This window comes from Ornithodoros turicata, chromosome 9 (assembly GCF_037126465.1).
Source record: "Ornithodoros turicata isolate Travis chromosome 9, ASM3712646v1, whole genome shotgun sequence".
Classification (NCBI taxonomy): domain Eukaryota; kingdom Metazoa; phylum Arthropoda; class Arachnida; order Ixodida; family Argasidae; genus Ornithodoros; species Ornithodoros turicata.
In genome coordinates this window covers 25558816-25581034 of record NC_088209.1, presented here as the reverse complement: position 1 = coordinate 25581034, position 22219 = coordinate 25558816, and the positions used below count along the sequence as shown (strand labels likewise).

Here is a 22219-nt window from a genome sequence, read left to right as displayed (position 1 = left end):
TATCCCTATAGTTTTCGTTGCAACGCTCCAAAGCCCTGAGGGCAAAAATAAATACATAAATAAACTTCGCGACATTCTGGATTTCATACTTGACGCCATTCAACAAGGCCTACTTCTTTTACACACTTTCGCTCCATTGTCGTGGTTTTTACTCCACGAGTGACAGGCCCAAAAGACTCGAACAAATTCCGTTCATGAATGGCACACCAGTATCATTATTCTGCTCAGGATCCCTTCTTGAGAAAACCTAAGGTCATTTAAATTCTGGTGGCCCTTTGGATGATACGATTGCGTAAGAGAGCTCGTCGTTCGTGAATCCTTTGTGTACGACGGAAAGGAACAACGCGGAGCCGGAAAACAATAGCACGAGGCCGCTCGGCGACGATAACAAAAGGAACGTGTAGCGGTCAGTGCTATAGGGAACGACTGGCGTGACCTTTAGCGTGCCGTGTGGAAGAAAGTGAAGATGGCATCGCCAGCCACTTGGAGCCACGTGGGCCGTAAGTGAAACTGCGCGCGATTGAATACTCTAGCGGAAGATGCGAGAAACATCATAGCCGTCTGCTACCGCGTGAGCACGAATGAGTATGCAGTGCATACTCGTGTGTTTTCGTACTGTTCCAACCATGGGAAATATCCTACCGCGCAGCTCCAAGGTATTCCTTAGAAGACGACAGAGTCGATCGTGTCGTCTGCCGTGTGCGTAGTACCACAACTCCCGATCTTGTAGTGCTGCGCAAATGCTCAACATAAGACGCGAGGAAACTTCTGCCCCGTGAGCGGTGTTTTGATTTTTCTTCCACTAGAATATTCCATTGGGATGCCGCTCCTGTGAACACACTTTATAGGGGAGGGGGTAGCTATAACACACAGAAACAGAACAAGAAAGTCTCCTACGAGTATGTGCGTTATAGGCGTAACAAGATATAGCCGATGCTCTATTGAAGTTCCACGATGTGAAGAAAACGAGACGAACGGGCATCGCTGGCGAATGCAAATCCGTGCCGTTGTCTTTTTGATAACTCGCGCGAAAGAGTTTTCCGTAATCAACTTGTGGAGCTCAGTTACGCAACCTGTCTCGACAAGGGATGAAGTAACCCGTCCGACGCACGTGGCAGGATAATGTCATTGCCTTCCGTGAAGTGAATTACGGAGGGGTTTCTGCCGTGGATATTCGCCAGTCCTAGGCGTCCCGCACAAAAAAACAAAAAGAAGAGTTGTCCCTTTTTTGCCCATCCTTGTGCAAGCTGAACATTTGCATATAGAGCGAACCTGTCCAGAACCGACTGAGCACCCTAGAATGAGGGAGTTTACTGCATTTCTTGGAGCAAAATGAGCTGGACCGTTTTTCGGCTGTGGTTTCGTAAGTTCCAATCCCAAAACGAAAAACAAAAAAGAAAGAAAGAGAAGAAAAACAAAAAGGATACACTACCATCTATACTTGGTACTCTTAAGTTTCATCGCCAAGCAAATTTTCTGGGAGTAATTGTCGACTCGCACTTACGGCTTCAATCACATCCCAGGCTCGTTACCGAAAAGCTTTTTTTTTTATGGTATTAGTGCCCTTTTTTAGAGCAAGGAATTATTTCCCCACATCAATTCTCCTTCACGTGTATTATGCTTTCCTTCATTCTCATCTCACCTTTTGTGCATCTATAAGCCCCATCTAAGCCCCACTTTAATATTGTACAAGTCATGCAACAACAAATAAGTAATAACGATGTAGTGGGATGTTTCGCCGCTGAGGCGGCACCCTATCCCATTGCTTGAGGGGGAGAAGACGGTGAATGATGGTGAATGTTCACAGTTCACGCAGGAGCCCTGTTGCTGCTATGAAAGTGATGAGGGCTTGAAAGCTGATGCGCTGGGTTGGCCGGAAGCCCAAACAGTTGAGAAAGCGCAAATGAGGGTGTCCCTTTGGCTGCAAGTTGGCGCTGGAGGACGCACCGCTCAGTAGAGTACTGCTGACAGTCGATAAGAATGTGCTGGACGGTACTTGGAGTATTACAGCAAGGGCATAGCATTGTGTTACTGTACAAGTTATGCAAAATCGGGCCATTAGGATCGTTTTCTGACTACCATAATGACTGGCGCACTATACTTAATGCAGGACAATTAATATCTCTCGGCGTGCTAAATATAATATATGTCTTTAAAGGAAATTGTACTTCACATGTTGTAAATTACCAAAAATCAGGTGGACGCACTACACAGCAGGAACAGGGGGTTTGCTATACTAGCCTTCCATACAAACTGTGGAAGACAGCCTTTTTTCGTATCGCATGTTAACGAATGGAACCGGCTACCACTGGAAATAAGAATGTGTTCAAACGCAGCATTGTTTAAGCAAAATTTGAAAGGGTTTCCGATACATAACTGTTTCTTGCTGTTATTTTTTATTATTTTTTTGCAGCATGATGTGTCGTTGTTTTAATCGTATTTCAAGCCTAGCGTGTTAATTATTGAGTCACTGTTAACGTTGTACTTTTTGGTTGTGTATGTAATATTAGTAATTGTTTAGTTTATTGTGCTCTTGTGATGTGTATTTATGCTCCGTTGCAATCATTAGGGAGGACCCTTTAACAGGACATTAATCCAATACTGGGTCCTCCATGTACCACATTTTCTGTAATGCCTACTTTCGTGAGTAAATAAAATAAATAAATTTAAAAAGAACAGGATTCGTCCGTCGCGCCGTTTGTGATTTAGGAACGAAAAAAATTTAGCTTAAAAAATTCATGAAAATTGCGTTTTCCCTCACCTGTGATATTAAATTAATGCACTTCAAGCAACCTTTAAAACATAAAAGCAGACCACTTTGAAAGAAAAATTAACTCTAAATAATAGGGCAGCCCACAACCAGCAATTCGAGCAACCTATAAGTAAATACATATCATCAGGTAAATGTAATAAATTTTCTTTATATATAAGTACATATCATGACTATAAATACAAAGTTTCCAGTTGCTTAAACAGATCCAAGGAAAGTTCACCACGTTGTTTTCCCGAGTATTGCACAGTAAGTACCACGCGAATTCAATTTCTAAATACTTTTTTTATTTACTTAACAACTTATCAGTGTACCGTGCTAGATGAGACGTGCCTACCTAGTTTTGTCTCGCTTACATGTTTCGAAAATTGAATCCCGTTCATGACAACTGACACAGTGAAACCACTAACTGTCCTGGGTATCACTGATGTGCTGCGCTTCGCTCAGTTTGAAAACACCCTATTGCTTACAAACGGGTTTTTGGCGAGGTGAGAACGGGCCTGAGATAAAACGATTTTCAATACTTCTAAACCATTTCCAAAACATTTAGCTATCGATTATAGAAATACCTTGAAGCGAAATGGATCGATAATTTTGCGGGCTTATTCCGAGCAAGGAAACGACAGATTTTGCGAGACAAGAACCACCGTGACTTTTTATTTTTATTGATTGATTGATTGATTTTTTACAACAGGAAAACTGCAGGCGCTCATCGATCGTGGAAGATAAAGCGAAATGTCTGATAAAAACTGCGCTATATGTTGCCTGTCCGTGACGCTCCTGGACCAGCTCCGTTCAATATGCATTCACCGAACGCAAAGCAGCCCACTATAACACTTGGTAATGTGTGGGGCGTTCAGAAATAACGGCCACGAAATACGTACTTGAAAATACCGTTCAGTTTCCCTGAAGACTACGCTTTAAAGACTTTAAGGTCAATTAAGTCCTCAGTTTCGTTGCGTTTACTCTTACTAAAGAAATTGAAAATAAGCATATCGAGCTATTCGGTTGTCGGTCACTATCATTATGTTCCCGTTAATGTTGTTAATGTTTGTGAGTCAGAACATCAATCTTTGGCGTGAAGACCTCGGATCATCCTCCGTCGCAAGTTTCGTTACCTCTACTGCACATATTTTGCACATATTGTACATATACATATTTTGTACATCTACTTGTACATATTGTACATATACATATTTTGAGCTTCTTGCTGCGTTGCAGCACAGCGGCCATAAAGAGTCACTAAAACTGAACGAGGAAGTTTGAGACCACCTATTGGGTACCGCGTTTGACGACGACGGCGATGCCAGCAAAGAGCCTAAGGGTTCGAGACATAAGATGACAAAACCCTGCCTGGTATCTCTCCGTTAGACACACAGAATTCGCTACCAACTCACCGCCAGAGCACCAGCATCACAAAGCGATCCATAGATAGAAAAAAAAAACGGCAGTGTCCAACAAGCATCCATCCCCTGCAGAGATGGATGGACCCCACTCTATCGAGGGCGGACGCGCCAAAATAATTAGTGAATAACGGCTGGCTCCTTCCGTGGAAGCTCTCATTCTCACGCGAAGATGGATCCGCCTATATAGTTTCGCTGACGAGGTTCGGAAAATGCGATGTATTCAGAGAGGCGAAAGGGTTGCTTGTATATACATTCAGGGCTTATAGTATCGTCATCACGAGATTTTTGTTTGCGCTTCTTATGCGTTTCTGAAAGCGGCGCCGACTGAGCGTTCGCGACGCGGCCGAGGGGAGCCGGTCACACATAGTGGCCGCGCCGCCAGCGTGCAGACGCGACTCGTTGCAGTTTATACGTTAACATCACATGTACACTTCTCGCACTCTTCGGCCAAATTTACACTGTGAAGCATTTCTGCTCGCATCATCCCTTGTCGGAACGACAGACGTGACACAATATAATGCAGGTGCAGAGAAGGTACACGAACGAAGGTACATCACGAACGGCAGGAGATGCGAGACACACGTTTTCCTGCCGGCAACCAACAGACATGGTCGCACTCAAGTCGTATTCAGTTTCGTTGATTCTGCGGTTCACGTAAATTCCCGTCTCGTTGTTGACAGCTTAGACGACAAATAACTGTTGGTGACAATGAATTCGCTTATACTGTCCCATCAGACACACACAATAAAGGACAAACGATTCCCCTCGCGGTATTGCTATTGTGTTGTTTTCTTTCATTTCTTTCACTACCTTTCATTTCACGAGAAGAAATGTTTGCATTTTAACGCCCCCGTTAAAGAATGGGAAACATCATTAGTTTGTGTTCTAGTAATGAAGTACAACAACGGGTCCACTGTGCAGATAACTTCAACCGCGACGCCGAATCGGAATTTTACAATCTAAAGTCAATCCCCGTGACGGCCTAAAAATCGTTAAAGAAATAAAGGCTACTCATGAAACTTGGTAACGTATCCTGAAGTAACAAACGCTTGTTTCTTTATACGTGACGAAAGAATGCGGCAATCTCAAATGGACGGGCTCTTCGCTCACCGTGCGTTATTTACTTTCTATTCCTTCCCTAATCGATGTTCGCAGCGGCGGTTCTGCTAATGAACTCGTCCATGGCGTGTTTCCCACCAGATGGAATAGACAAAAACGGCAAAGAAACTCACTTGGACTTGGAGCGTGAACACTGGCGATGGCAGGGATTCCAGGTCCACTTCGCGAACCATGAACAGTTCAGCGGTCTGTTCTTGAAGCTCAAAGATGCCCAGTTCGTTTCCTATAAGAGAAATTGCGGCACATGTGTTACGCAATAAATGGGTTATTTTCGTATGCATAGTAATAGACAATCAATCACTCATAGTAATAGAAAGACGAAAGGCGCATCAAAAACGTGTTTCTCATACACGTGCGACTTCAAACACGTTGAATGAAATTGAAAACTTCTCATCCCTAAGTGGCACAGACAATTAGAAAAGAAATGATTTCCTTTGAGTGATTAGGCGCTCCTCCACGGAAAAGCGGTCCAGCAACACTGGGCTCCACCTCACCCGTATTCCTCGTGTACGGCTTTCTGTAGGTTTTTGCTTTAACGCTGGCGAATATTTTAGAGTGAAATCGAGGAAGCAGATGACCGGTCATCCACGCGGCACGAAGAAGTTACAAAGCGCGTGTCCGAGAAACAGCCGCTGGCCCACGTGAGACTACCGATGACGTCACGCATGGTACAGCAGGTAGGAGAGGGAAACTTCAGAAGCAAACTTTATTCCTTACTTCGGAATAATATATCGAACCTATTTACACAGCCATTGTAATAGGTTCGGATTGCCCAGGAGTCTCGCAAGGCAAAAATGCAAAGCAAAAAACAAAACAGGAAGTGAAGTGAAACCAGAGCTAGAACAATCTGTATTACGAGATTGGTCCCGTAAGCAAAAACAGATAAAATCAGTCTAATTCCATTGTCCAACTATTGTCCACTCTCGGGAATATAACGTATCAGAGTATTGATTGATTGATTGATTGATTTGATAGTGCCTAGCAATGGATCATCGTGAGCATCAATGTCATCATCACAAAAATACACGTCGTCAACGTTTTGTTATAAGAATAATAAGCCATGAACCGTAACCCATAAATATAAATCGCACATCAAATTTTTCGTTCTCGAACTTGTCAGCAGTTCAGCGGTCTGCCTTGAGCCAATGCATATTGACGTGTAGCAACGTACAGTTCTCGAAATACGGTTACATCCATATAAACTCGGTTAATGAACTCCACCGCATTATAGTCCTAAAATAGCATCACACGAAACAGTTTGTCATCTTTTGGAAGCGGGTTTCGTCTTTGACATCGCTCAGAGCTTTTAAGTACACGCGTAGTCGTTCCTCCTCGCTAGCACTCGCAAAACTTGCACAGTGTTGCCACTCCACCAAATCATTCAGATATTAAGAAGGAAGCGACGTCCGGAAGCAGTAATAAGCGCTAGATGAGGCCAACGTTTTCGCGAAGTTGTAGGTTCATTCGAAAGATGGTCACGGGGCAACCGGTGTGTATATGTGCTGCCTGCGTAGCGATGCTTACCGTGAATGATGGAGTAGCGCAAAGGAGCGTTGATGCCCAGGTCTTGATCGAAAGCGTGCACTGGGGCGTCCATCTCGAGCTTCACTCGTAGTCGAGCGCCCTGGAACGAGAGACATACCCCATAAAGTATGGGATTAGCCTCACGCGTTGAAAGGAAGTGTGGTGGAGGAGATAATATGACCAGGAACCGTGAACACTTAAGAAGCGTTTCAGTGGAAGTGCTCTAGAGCCATTCGCAGCCGCACTATATAGGTACGGGGAGTGATGTACTTACGGTTATGGCTGCTGATTCGGTAACGTTGGTTCTGTAAATGGGCCGAGTGAAGATGGGACTCTGGTCGTCGGCATCTTTGACGCGAATTGTGACGGTGGTTACGGACTGGAAGCTCTCCGGAGAACCGTGGTCCTGGAAAGGTACATGATTGGCGACCTAATTGGTACACAGCCGGTAAAGTGTGCGCAATTGCGTTGCTTGCTATGATTGGAAGACGTGCTCTTCTGATGGAAGAAGCAAGGTAAACGTATGGGGAGGTTTGCCTTCATTATTTAGACTAGGTACGTTCACGCACGCGAGCTTGGGAAAAAGAAGGGCGATGAGAAAAGGGAGGAGGAATAGAGGACTGCGGAAAGGGGGAAAAATACAGAACAGAAAGTAGAAGGGGACAATGGTTTCTGCTTTCTTCCTACTAATTTTTCTAGGCTTGTTTTGATTTGAAATAAAATAAAACTGAAATAGAAATCGTTCTGTCTGTCAGTAGTGCACGGCTTGTGCCACGAGAAACATTGGAGATTGTTCGCATTGTTTGTCGATTTTGTTCATTCAACACTGATTCTGTTCACTTCGGTAAGCATGATAAGTTATGGTAAGGTCGGAGTTGGTAGTACAGAACAGTGTGGAGGCGTACGCCCCACTTAGGCTGAGCCCTGAGAACAGCTGCCCCAGAGCGATTACTATGTTGCAGACTGGGTCGCAGACACGCTGTGCGTTGGCGTTTAATTAGGCAATTTGTGAACTTCCCCAAATGGCTATCGTCTGCCTAGCGAGCTAAAATTCGATTCCCTTAATTGCGCGTTGCTTTGTCTGCAATGACTTTCGATTTCTTACAGGCGTTGTGTTCCTCTGTATCAATGCAGTTCGATTCACGCCGCAGACGTGATACGCATGGTCATTTAGTTTCAAGGATGAACGATTTTTCGAAACATGGTTTCTCGCCCTCTGTTAAAGAAACACGAAAGGGAAGTGTATGTGGGGGACATGTTTCATAGAAAATAAGTGAGAAGAGGAAATGTCAGCCGGGCTGATGCCGGAAAGTGGAGCATTTGCTGTACTTGGCATTATCTGGCCATGAAGACCTCATATTATTCAAAGGATGAGGATGTCATATATCGTTAATCACCAAACATCCGATCATCTCGCCATTTCATATCTCATACTGGCCAGGTGTGCGCTGGGATAGTGAGCCACAAATCAAGTGGACTCATCTTCACTACATGTATTCGTTGTATTGGCCAACAGGTCTTAACCGAGCAATTACGGGAAACTGCAAAGCAATATGAAGGCAATTTGAGTTTGGGGATTATTTCCGCTTGTTCCTTGTAAACCCGGAGGAACTCCGCGTATTATACACGCGACAGAGTGCTCAGAATCTCTTTAATTTGCTTAAAAAAAAAAGAGAGAGAAAAGAAAACGGGGGTGCTCGGGCAGACGTCTGGTGGGATGTAGTTCCCAATTCGTCAAGCAACACTGACCTATGCACCCAAGATTTGGTTACGTAGCTTACCCGTTGCCGATTTGTTTCGTTTTCGGCTCAAGGTTATGCGGATGCAATGTGGTTTTGCCACCGTACTCGACGAGCAATGCGATTTTGGTGGCAACTTCGACACATTGTTGTCCGTACCTTTTAATTTTAATCTTCTAAAAAATATATATATATATATATACTACGAATGTGATTGCAACGAGAATGGTAATGTAACGGTACTGAGGATCCAGGTTATGGAATAGACACTGAGATTCCAACTCTAGTGCATTTACGGTTAACTTTAATAATATTTTTTATTGTTATTTTACTTTCAATCTCATCACCACTCACAGGTGACGTTCCAAGCGGCACACCGAAGCGCTTTTCGCAATCTTAAGTCGGCACAGTGCATTATCGCCTGTGTAAATGTGGAGCAGGGACGGACTTGTGCGTTAATGAACACTGGAAGACACTTAACGCCGGGGTAAGATGAGCGCTTCCAGAGTAAAGTCATCCGTCTTCATTGCTTTCTGCTTTCCCGAGGGAAAAACACTGTTGGGCTCATTTTGAAAGCCTTCAGTGTTCGCAGACGCCCAGTGAAACACAGAAAGGAACTCCGAGGAGACTAAAGTTGTCTTTCTTTGTTTGCTCAAAGTGGCGTCCGAGCAGATATACTGCAGTGGAGGCTGCACTCCGAAGCGAATCCCCATAGTATAAACAGCTGCATTGGGCCTCGGAAGATTGCCTTCAACAGCGGCGTCTGCCATATTATTTTTCCCGTCTCCGATTAATGTGCCCGTTTGTTTGTTTTGTGCTTGAACTTACGGAACGGTGAATACTGATCTTATCGACACGTAAATTGAATGATTGATTGAAGCGGAAGGAGTCGAACCATACACCTCTTGCCAGTGAAGTGCGCTAACCGGCCATCAAGAGGTGCATGGTTCGATTGCCGCACTGTCTGGCTTTTTCGGCGACTGCCACGTGGAGGCCACGGTCATTTTCCTCAAGAAAGCCGACCTCCTTTCACTTTACATGCAATGCACGCCTTCTATCGGAGTGCGTTCTTTACCACATCACCATGTGGTATCATTATCAAACCTTATCCACATTATCAAAGCTTAAGCCTCTATCCTTACCATCTTTGTTTTTCTTTTTCTATTTTATATATCTATCTGCCCTTATCAGTCTACCTATCCAACATGTAAGTCTTCATGCAGCCGACGAAGGCTTTTCCGCAACCGCTCAGTCTGATCACTTTTGCTATCCTCGTGGGCAAACAATTTGGAATTCGCCGTCGTACGGTGAGCTGTGCTTTCATTACCTGCGTGTAGGCACGCTCAAAAGGGATCCGTAAAGTCAAAAGCTCCGCCGCAAGCGGCGCTGATGTTACTGGCGAAATAAATCAAATCCAGTGACTTTAGGGTGAAACTGACGTTGCCGTTTGAAGTATCCACGCGGCCTGCTTTTACCGACTCAACGGTTGATTGAGTTTCGGCTTACCCCCTATCTACGTGTTTCTCGATGCCTTCTTGATGTTTTTGAACATGCGGTGCAGTACGCCATGCGTTCAGGTAATATGAGAACATATTCAGAATGAACAGAGGTGGCAGGCTAGTGGTACATCATCTTATTGTATTCACCCCGAGATCAAACGGTGTCGGCGCGCTGCGGAGAAACGATGAACTACATACCATAGTGTGGATAGCTTCCTCGCGTCGTCTGCTTTTACACGTTTATTCCGCGTTCAGTGCAGTAGGTGAAGCATTGCGGAACCGAACAGTATCGTACCATCGCGGCACAAGTGATCTTCCGGTGAATATACACAAAAATTACGGAAAGGAACCATCAGTTCCGAACATCGGGCCGCGTCTTATCCACACTAGAAAGGTGACGGTGTCGCCCGCGATAGGTCGATCTCGCAACGCACCAAGAAATGATCATGTGACAGAAAAGCTAGTAAAATTGTTCTGTTTTAAAGCGTTTTAAAGACGCATGGAAGGCACCTGAAACATACATATATATATATATATATATAGATGAAATGAAAAATGAAACACAGACTACGAAGGTATGATGTGACGTGAGTGACTGGTGACGAGTTAAATGCCTTTCTCAGGTTCGGGGAGGGGGGAAGGGGGGAGAGAGGAAATCGGGCGCTACTTTTAAATCTGTAATTCATGGAGAAATCGGGCGATTGTGCCTTCGGGTGTTATCGTGTGTTTTTGTTCCTCTTGTCGATTAAATCCTTTTCTTTAGTGTGTGTGTGTGTTTTCTTTTTTTTTCCTTTTTTTTGATGGGGAGGGGGACCTACCAACGCTAATCCCCGAAGGCATAGAAAGTGCTGACACACATGGGTGTATTTCTGGGAACGTAAGTGGCCCATTCTTACATGCGTTACCCATGGCGACCTTTGTTCGTCTTCAGTGGAAACGTTCGTCGCAGGTCAGGGGGAGGGGGGGAATAACCGGGCGGAATCGGGTTTAACCCGAAAGCCTCACTCCCTTTTATATATGGCATCTTTTAATACAAGCTATACTCACCCTAGCTCGGATTTCAAGTTGATAGACACGTGGCCCGTTGTCGTAATCCAGGGGCTTATTGATGACGATGATGCCTTCCAATGGATCGGAGAGCGCGAACGAGTTGTTCTCATTTCCGCCCTAGACGGAGAGAAAGAGTGGATAAAGCACGAGTTGCGAGCACGCGTGCTCTGAAACGATCTTGCGAGCGCGACGCAACGAAAAATAAATTCGATAAAAATTCGTTAGAGTACGCACCATGTCAATAACCCAGTGGTTTTCTGCGTTCAATAAGAACAAGGAAATAACCGGGGCCGTGTTCTTACGCACTTCGTAACTCGCCAACATTAAACCTGGCACCAGAAATATAGATCTCTCTCAACCCAGAAAGTACGCAATAGTCCAACTGAGAGAAATTGATCAGACGAAGAGAAATCACCGACAAAGAACAGAGCTGGAGTCTGCTCCCCACAGTGTTACGTTTACACTTTTCCTTAGGTTTCCTCTTCCTTTTTTTGTACAATTTCCACAGGCTGCGATAATTTTCGAGCCTGTACTTGTAACTCAGTTATCGGCCTGGTGTCTCATTTTAATATGGAGATTGAGCGCAGCGCACTGTGAAAAGAAAAGAAAAAAAAATGATGGAAGAGAGAGAAAAGAAAGTTGGTCCCGTTGGCTCCTTTGCGGCAGCAATGGAAAGGAACGAGATATAAAATTTCACCGCTTGAGAGCGGCAAAGTCGATTTATTCATACAAGTTATAAAATGAGTAAGCACGGAAAAGAGAAATACGAAAAGAACTGCAGAAGTGATACTTTCTTTTTCATGAAGTTTCGTTAACTATACGAGGCTTCTTTCCTTATCGCCTTCAGTAGTAGTCCCGACTTTTACGAACAAGGGCATCAAAACTGAAATATGATTACGATATGATGATGGGAGATACCATCAAAAATGGTATGCTGTAGTGTTTTTCATGTGGAATCGTTGGGAGACTATAGTGGTGCGGAAGTCACGGCACTTGTAAAAGTAATAAAACAAAATGTGCGATCAATGGTAGCCCGATAAGCAGAAGAAACTTTAAATATCGGGGAGTCCTGCTCATGGTATACTTACATATTGTACTTACTTATATACTTACACTTACTTATGGTACATGGTATACTGACTTGGCGTTATGTATTTGAAAATCAGTAAGTATGAACATACAAGACGGAAATAAAGAGTTACAGTGTCGGAACTACAAGTCGATGGGGGGCGGGGGGGATGGGGGGGATGCTCTCACTAAAATTGACAGCGAATTAGACACGCATATCAACAACAATGGTGCTTAATGGAAATGGAAAGTCTATGTCCCCAGGCGGCAGCGTATGTGACGGTAACGTTTCGTGAACGTCATCCTGCGACGTTACCTAAACGTCGCGACGACTTCAACGATATTTGCGACATTCATTTGTAACATTGGAGCAACATGTGTGCACAACAACAGATTACATCACACATACTGTGCGCCTCTGGTACACATTAGTACTGCAGACACCTATAGTTACGAGGATTGAGTTACAGTTGTCGCTGGAAAATGACCTATTGAAACCAATTAGTCCTCGAATGCTTCGTTCTCTTTTACGCTCCCCCAAGGATAATTAGGTTTTTGACATGCTGTCATTCGCGCCGCGTTAACTCAATTCAGGTACGTCTGCAATACTAGTGCAATGTTTTCTGTATCCCTTTGGATTGGACCTAGAAATAGTATCCTGTTCTCGCATGCTCACTGGCATAGTGAGAAGAAAACTAGACACGCCAGCAGTACCAATTTAGGGAGAGAACTCCTCGTTGGAGAGCTCCACGAGGTTCTCGGCGTGCTTCAGCAACATTCATTTAATTTAATTAATCAAGTTTAGTCTTGCTAGTTAACAAATTCAACTAGTCATAAAATGAAAATATTTTATTAATTAAATTTCTTTCCACTCAATAACTAAAATGACATTAATTGCACGAATTTAATCACTTTAATCCTACACCAAACCGGCGCATAAACCATCTGAAAGCCATAAATTGTGGTTCTGAAAAGGATTATTTTATTTATACGATATATATGCGATTTATTCGCAACGACTACTTAGCTGTCACAGATGAAAATCAATCGCCGCCTATTTACACGAGAATGGCATGCCTCTGCCTTCTTCGTTAGAAAAGAAATGTTAGACAGACTCGGTTTCCCGGTGCATCATGGTTGCTTCAAGGGGGTGGGGGGGGGGGGGGGAATTTATTGGCAGAAAAAAATAAAAAGGAAAAAAGAAAGGGGAAAGGTCAGCCATGCAGCACGCATGAATGAATTTTCAAAAAGAAAAAGAAAGCAATAAAAACAAGAAAGAAAAAGAAATAACAAAAAAGACAAAAAATAAAAACAAGAAAAAAAATGCTTCAAGGTAGTCGGTTCACAACACAAGCGTTGGATATGACGGTATCGAAAAAGGGAACGCACCAAGTCGGAAGGTATACTTACCACAATGGCGTATGTGACGTCAGAGTTTGGGGTGTTCGGCTTGTCGCGATCGATGGCGTGGACGCCACGAAACACAGTAAGCCCCACGGGAGTGAGCTGCAAAGGAACGAAATATGTAAGCGTCAATTCTGAGGAGGCGTTGGAAAGGGCAGTACGCTAGGACAGTACGTCTCTGCGCATGAGAGAAAGAAAAGGTTGAGAAAGCACGTGACAAAGCGTCTGTCCACTGAGAAAGCAGCAATAAGTGGGTCTTCGCACACTGACCACAATACTACAGCGAAAAAGGTGAAGCAACGTGATACCAGCTCCCGTGGCTCATGGAATGTGCGTCCTGGGGCGACTTCTAAGGGAACTGTGCCGACATATGTCTGACAGCGTCCGAGAAAAACCCAGGAAAACCCCAGACAGCACAACTGGCACCGGGATTCGAACCTGGGTACCTCCCAGATTCGACGTGACATTGCCGGCGCGCAAAACACGGAGCCACGCGAGCTGGTGAAGCAACGTGGACCTCACGTGTAGTTCTTGTGGTACTTTATTTAAGAGCAAGTCAATGAGACCGTTCTACGTGCACGAGGGGAAAGAGAAAAGTTGGGGGGCTGCGCGAAAGGCTGACCTACTCTCTTAGAAAAAAGTGTGGAGTAGTTATACACGTTTTAGGAGGTAATAGTTGTCGCATGTTGGCATGATACACATGATACGACATTTATGTAATAACCTACATGTGATTAGGTATGTAGATGGGTAGAAATCCAGCGAACCGGTAGAGATGTAGGAAAGGAGTTGCCTCAGGACAGAAGCCGCCTTCTGTCAGAAGCGGCTTCTGTCCTGAGGCAACTCCCTGTGATCAGGTATGGTACGACAATCCCTGCAGTGAAGCCCCGCACGCAGTCATGTATCCGCTGTTGATGTTGTTCTGGTAACCTTCCTTCTGTCTATGTGTCTGTGTGTCTATGTACGCCACTGGAGAGCCTTAGTACTCGACTGCGTACGCGAAGAAATAGCAGGTGTCCATTCCTCATGCTCCGAACGTAGCTCTGCATATGGCGCGCGTGCAGTGTGAACACTATTTCTTTGCGTGCGCAAGCGGATTGCGTACGCCACAACTGAAAATCTCTGCGACTGCGACTCACAAGCGCGGTGGGTTAAGAATGGCAGGGGATCATGGCTGCGTTTAAATTCAAGTACCGTATAGCAGCTGCAGGATGCAGAATAAGCACTCCTTGGCAGGGGCAAAAAATTCCACGGGTAATCCCTATTCCTGCACTTCATGGACGGAGTTTATGGAAGAACCCGTTTTACGCAACAATTACATGCCTCCATGACATGCTTCTCCTCTTTGCTTTCTGGCAGTAAAAACGAAAATTTACTCGTAGTACTATAGATTATACCGCCATAGTTTATACGATAGTTTATAGTTATTGGTTATAATAAAGCAAAGCGGCCATTCCATTGCGCTTATCGCCTGGCACCATTCTATAGTCCTTGCGAACCCAGTGCACGTACGTATCACGCCTTGCAGCGTCGGAAAGCTGTGCTGTTCCTCAATCAACTCGACACTTCGAAAGACACGTGCACGAAATAATATATGGGAGACGCAAAGGAGTCGCGAGTCGATCACACACACACATAAAAAAAAGGCAATTCCACGCGAGTTTTTCACGGTACCACCAGAATGAACCCCTGGAAAAACCGCGTTCTCGCACGCCAGTGATTCTCCCATTTCACACTTCTCTCCCTCTTTCTCAACGCAAACCAACGGGTTGTAAACGAGAAAAAAAGCGGAGCCATTCCAGAGACGCTGGAACGGGATCCCGCAACAAAACTGGACCGGGGAATAACACTGACAAAGCACACACACACACACGGGCTGACCGGAGGAGGAGGAGGCGGCGGAGTGTCTCCCATGTGGTGCCCCAAGACGGAAGATGTTGTCTTGCGTTACATGAAAGCTGCGATCTGTCGGTTTGAGCTTAGGGTTTTAGAAGGAGCACGCTCCGTAAGAACGACCAAGATGCCGAAGAAAGCACCCCCGAGGGCCCCATAACGAGGGCCAGTGCAACAGCAAATGTCCGCTCTCGTGGAAATGCAGTTTGCCGGAAAACGATGTGTCGTGAGCGTGCCAGACCCCCCTTCCTGACTGCATTGATTCAATCACGTTCGCCGCGTTGCTGTCTGTTTGTTGCTAACAGTTGTTAACAGTAACTCCGCGCGTTAGCAAGAAGCGCGTTTGGCCGCGCTAACAGCCGAATTCGCGACGGATGTAGCGAAAGGTTAGACTGAAGATGAGGGGAGAATGGGTGGATGGAGGGCTGCGTGTGTGTGCAGTGCGCGCACGATGAGTTGCGTAATGAGGCGTGGGCGTAATGATTTATTTCGGAGTGGAATGGGAACGTTCGCTGATGAAGGACCTTCCTTTTCAGCGCAGGAAGTGCTATATTGGAAAATTATGACGGAAAGTTATTATTAAGCACACAAGGCGAGATTATGAGGCGCCAGTTTTCTTCACGGTTTAAACAAAAAGGGGGAGAGCATATATTGAGCTTGAACTATAACAACTTCCCCCTCTTCATTTTTTCCCCCTCCTCTAGTCTAATCTAATCTTAGATTGAGCTACTTGAGGAATAACACTCTAAAAACGAAACTTCGAGCTCCGGACCAAGCGGCATTCAGGATGACATCGATCGGCTTACGACCCTTTACCATTTGTCACACTGCAGTCAGTGTGAAATCAACAATTGAAGCCAATGGCCACTGAACCATATTGAACATGCGCGAAGCGCCACCATGCGTCTGACGTGTCAACTTCTCAAACAGCATTGGATCCAATGCTACCTGACAGGTTGGCACGTTACACGCTAGGTGGCGCTACACGCATGTTCAATGGTCATTGGTTTCAAGCATTGGTTTCACATTGCATATACAAGCGAAATGCTACGTAAAAGGTGTACGTCATCTGTTTCGAAACTCCAGAAAAATATAATGACGTCATTTTATATCGCAGTTGGCTCTTAGCGAGCTATATGTATATGTGCGCCGGAGTTCTGTTATTAGAGTTTGGAGTAAAAAACGACACTTGGATCCCGACAATATCGCTTAGTGAAAAAACGGGACAAAAAAAAAAGAAAGAAAGGAGGCGATGTGGAAAGCTGCGATGCCTTTGAAACCGGTACTAACTTCCGGGAGACTGAAATTTTCGGTCGATATTCCTCCGTCGATAACAATGAAGAAAACACGTAGCTTCCCCGTCGTTGTTAGAGCACATAACACGCGTGCACTTTCTATAATGAAGAAACACGACGTCTTTATTCCGGTACGATACACGGGGCCGTTTCGAAACAATGTCGTCTTCATCACTTATCACTTGATTTTTGTTGTTGCTGTTCAATAACCACGTAAAAAAATCTCTAATGAAGAAGCACAGTGCTGAAAAATATGCGATCGATGTCATTCATCAGTAAGGAACTTTCGCGTACTGCAAGTAATTTTGCCGAATTTTTATTAAAACGAATTTTTTTAATTAGGCCCTGAAATTCGCCAAGCGAGAGTAGCATTTTCTTGCCAGAATCGGGAAGCGCATTGCGGATGTATCCACGTCCATCACAACGTACGCTACCTATAGTGCAATGGTAACAGTTTCAAACAAATGTGCGAAAATGTATAAGGCTGAGGGCGGCAGGCTAGCTGGTGAAACATTCTACTGCGTGAAACCCCCGAGACACGGGAGCGAAAAAAGGAAGGACACGTGTCGACACGACACGTGTCATTCCTTTTTTCGTTCCCGTGTCTCGGGGGTTTCGCTCAGTAGTGCGAAAATGGTTGCTTAATGCAAGAAGCGGCATAAGAAAATGGCGGCCCGCATCGTCCTGTTTCCTTCTCGTCGTTGTTAGATAACTGTAGTGTTGTAACCTTGCAGCCGTTAGCAGCATGGAGGAAGAAACGGAAAGGTGGTAACCATGTACCTCTCGCATCGCTTTGCTGAAGCATCGTGTGGAGTGGTACACGTACACGCACCTGAAAGGTTTCAAGCCAGCATTTAAGTCTTCTGTAGTATACAATGCATGCAAGAAGATTTTCTAAACTTCTCTAGAATAGCCCATTAGACTCGCCGAGGAACGTGGGCAGCATAGATTTTCCTTGCTGAGGGCGCACAATCGTAGAATGCGTGTGGGTAGTACAGGACACAGTTCTTTCATCTTAATTTCAGCGATAAAATTGTAATAATTATGAAGAGAATTCGAAGAGAGATTTCTATTAGGCGAGAGCGGAGCGTTCTTTCATAACGAGAATCGATCCATTGAGACACTAGAGAGAGAAAGAAAGGGATAATTCTTTGGCCCGAAAATACAGGTCATCTTCCTTAGCGCTCCAACCTTGGCTTCTACGGGAAACACTAATACCCCTGTCACACGGGCATTTTCGATCCTGCACGACCGAACCTGCTTGAACCGAATGCAGATCGGATGGTGCTACACGGCCGCTTCCAAGCAGGATCCAACTTTGATCCTGCTTGACTCAAGACAGTTCCCATAACAGGATTGAGAATTTCAAGACGGCTCGACGGCCGCCATTTGCATCCTCGACACCGGTGAACTGTCATAACTTAAGACGGACATGCGCGCGAAGCTACAAATGATGCTTACATCGGTATACGATAAATTACCACTAATATCGCTGTTATATAGGAAACGCGAAATTAATGAGTTCCGTTTATTCATTTGCACAGGTCAACCATTCAATGCGCATTGAAAGTGGCCGTGTAGCAGCGTCAAAACTCGAGCGTGCTCGGGAAGTTCGATGCAGATCGGATTCGAGAAGGATCGAAATGCCCGTGTGACAGGGGTATGAGTAGCGGTCGTAGTTTTGTTTATAAAGGGACAAACGCAATGGTGACGTATTCGAATGTTCGCAGACCTAGCTATATCCTTGTCGCACGGCGAATTGAATGGCATTTCCAGCGAATGACAATCGCGCCGAATGTCATTCATTTGTAGCATCGTGCTACACGAAGAAAAAGAATGTAATTTGCAAATGATGTCACTGTCGATGATTAAGACACCAGGGGCTGAACCTATGAAGCTATAGTATATACAGGTACAATCGTTGCATTTTTATTTCTTTTTCTCGAAACTATAGCGAAGCATTAGAATATTTCGCGAAATCGTTGTGTTTTGGACGACGCTCAGTTGGCTAAGTATCACAAGCCAAGACAAGCAACAAGCCTATGTGCGATGTCAATCCGTCAATCGCACGGGTGTGGGAGTCGACTGGGAACGAGGGTATATAGTTCTCTGAAAAACAGTGTGAAGCCTTTCTTCCTTCCTTCGTGTCAGAAGTTATTTAATTCTTGATAAAATATTGGAGTATAACTTTTCATTCGTGTTTAATTTTACCTAACGGTTTATCGCTGTTGTTTTTGCTACCCCTCTACGGACGACGGTACGCCGTCGATGCGAGACGGAAAAGCAAATGAGCTCCTCGAACTCATTCGCATGTATTGCCATTTGGTTTCACCGTGTGACGCGGAACTAAAGTCATTCAGTGCGAATGTCATTCGCTGAGAATGAGATTCAATTTGCCGTGTGACAGGGTTATTAGCTTTTCAACATCATCGTCGTCATCAGCAGCTCGCAGATAGGTGATTAGCAGGGTTCCTAGCCATCCGCGCTACAAACATTCTAATTCCGCGCCAGAATAGACAGGAAGTTCCGTGTCCCTCCGTCAGAAGGATAACACAGAGTAATTGTCGCACGCCATCAAAGTATAACGCCGCCCTATTGCAACGGCAACGTTGAAAAGTTACATATACGTTACTCGCAGTAAAATGGATAGATTATGTATTCTCATGCTTGGTACATCACGGCACTTGTAGTATAAGTTCTCCGAAGTGACACACGTCCCCGGCGCAGCGCAAGGTTGTTCCACATTCGTATTCTCATAATTTCTACCAAAACGTACCTAACTATACTCTGTGGTGCATCATCGTTAAGATAGAACTACAGCAGTGAGGCAACAGTGTCTCGCTTGACGCGTTGGCATTTGGAGCGGAACTAAATTCCTAATTTGCTTAGGCACCGGCTCTATACCTTAGCTGACGAAACTCGGCAAGCCGGCTATCGTCACCACCACCACCACCACCACGAAGCTCGGACATGAAGCGGGACGGCCTCGATTTTTCTTTTCAACCGTTCATTTTGCAGCGTGGATTTCGATCACTTTATTTCGCGGTACACCCCTTGAAGCATGGGTATCGGCATTTGAGAGAGTATGCACGGATTTGTTGGGCGAGGGCCTTCAAAAAATGTACCGGTTTGGGGGAGGGGGTCTTGCGCATATTCACGGAATACGCATGTTGTCTTCTAGTCGTCTGCTGTGATCCACTAGAAACTATAGCGAAGACATGGCCTAAGATTCATGGCAAAGTGCTAGCACTATTTTCGTATCGAGACGAGGAGTAAAATGCACGTCTTTCAGCAACCAAAAAGAAAGTTTGTGAACGGATTTTAAGTTTGAAAACGTGAAACCACGTTTTTCCGTAACCAAAATTAAAATCCCAATTTTCCGCAACAAACGGAGTCCTAGCACCCATGGTGATTAGATATGAAGAATAAAATAAAATAAACCAATTAGAATGTCGCAATAACTGAAGCTACCAGTAATAGCGCGGTAACAGGACAGTTGCCAGTATCACAGCTACCGAGATAAGGCAAGTTACTGGGATAATTAATTATCAATATTAAGTAATAGCATTACTATTATTACACAAATATGCAGCATGGCATCACACTAAACCATATTAAGGGGAAGGTGAGTTTCGGTTCTACTCGCAAACATTCACAATCATCTTCAATATCGCATATCACGACAGTGTTGTTTGCACTTTCTGTTTGCTGCTGCACTACCAAACTTTGTTTTCGTGTCATGGGACGACCAATACAGGGCGTTCGAACCAGAAAGAAAGAAACGAAGTACAATGACGGATACACGAAGACCTGCAACCTTGAATGTACCCCAAGGGTGAAGCTTACTCGAGAAATGCTCAGCCAGCTTCCAGGAAATTGGGTACTTCGCAGACTCTTGCGACTTGGAGACCTACGCGAAGGATGTCGCACAGTGTGAAGTGGTCTGACTGAGCTTCACGGGCAATATAAATGGAAATCACGCGACTGTCGGTGTATTTCGAGTAGTCGTGCGTAATGTTGGAGTACGGTGCCTGGCAGAAGTTTGAAACGCGTACATCCGCCCTTAAATATTGTCTAATTACGAAACGTGGCTTTATTCTTCAATCCCTCCCACTTCGATTCACTGTTATCAGAAAGGTAATATCAGTGCAACGGATTTCACTGATGCTAGCCTTGCTTGCCCTTAAGCACGCGTGACTACATTTCCAATTGTGCTTCCTTTCAAAAGTAAAAAAAAAAAAAGAATGAAAAACAGCATCATGCGAAAGAAAACTATCCAGTCGCAAGCAAGAATCGTCAGGAATAAGGGCTACCAAGAGACAGAGCGAGCTCGTGAGGGTGCGAAGCTTTTATGATATACTGCAGTTGCTGCTGGAAAGTCAGTAGAAAAATCATAAATCGTGTTACTAATCAAAATTATTATTGCACGAATAACTGGAATAAAAAAATAAACAAGAACGCGCGCGCCTAAGCATCAAACCGATTATCTGAGCGTGAAAACATAATCCATCCAGGAAGCCAGGGCCTTCCTCTTCAGCTTCCACTCATTTCAACATACCGTAGCCTTAGGTCAGCAGCGCACCTGCAGCCTATTTACACACCTAACATGTGTGCGAAAGCCTTGTAAAAGGTAAGGGATAAAATAGCATAGCCGTAGGCCAAGCTGGTGAGGGGATATGTTAATAGAAAGAAAAAAAAAAACTGGTGGATCTCTCATATTCGACTTCCATAAAACGCCTATAGGAGAGCTGTGTTCATTCCAGCCCGTGGAACTGAAGGAGTCCAGATAAATTCGCGCTCCCATTATGATGCAAACAAAAGCAGCGCCCGTCAACCAGATGGTGCCCTCACAGCGCAAAAGAGTGCGCACATTTTTCAGCGAAACTTTGAAGTCAAGCACCTCAAAAGTGCATATCCAATTGAGAGAATGAGGTGAAGTATAGCGAAACGGCAGATAAAAATGCCAAATCTGTTTTCTTGTTATGGCTCACTTCGATGGATGGAACGAATGGAAGAGGAAAGAAATCCTCGTTTAGGTATCTGATTAGTATATGAATCATGATTTGGGGGGGGGGGGGGAGGATCTATTTATTAGAACAGATATAAAAAATAAAAAGGATGAAAGGTCAGCCAAACGGTATGCCGGCTTGCTATTAAAAAAAAAATACACAAATAAAATACAATAAAATAATTAGGAACGGCAAGGAGGGTACAACAGCACCGGTAATGTTTAGTTATGTCTAATGGTAATCTATTCATTTTGCTTGGGCTATAATGAGTAATGCAATGGGAATACGTTTTGTCTAATATGCATAATGAAAACGCTGATTATTTATGATTATTATGATGGAAAGTAACTCGTTCTGAAGCTCGAACAACACAAACTGACAAACACAACGCGCCATCTTTCAATCTGATTAGTTTTGTGTCAAAGAGTGATTGGAATATTCCC

At 44.6% G+C, this 22219-nt stretch overlaps 1 protein-coding gene across 1 annotated transcript in view; it reads right to left on the bottom strand.

The window, feature by feature from the left end:
• LOC135368450 (protocadherin Fat 3-like) overlaps positions 1-22219 on the bottom strand; it is a 213163-nt gene that overhangs the window by 63321 nt on the left and 127623 nt on the right. The window contains exons 7-11 of the mRNA XM_064601731.1: positions 13586-13681; positions 11105-11224; positions 7094-7225; positions 6820-6919; positions 5409-5518 (exon numbers count right to left, since the gene is read on the bottom strand). Coding sequence (XP_064457801.1) covers positions 5409-5518; positions 6820-6919; positions 7094-7225; positions 11105-11224; positions 13586-13681 — 558 coding nt within the window. The remainder of the gene's footprint in view (positions 1-5408; positions 5519-6819; positions 6920-7093; positions 7226-11104; positions 11225-13585; positions 13682-22219) is intronic.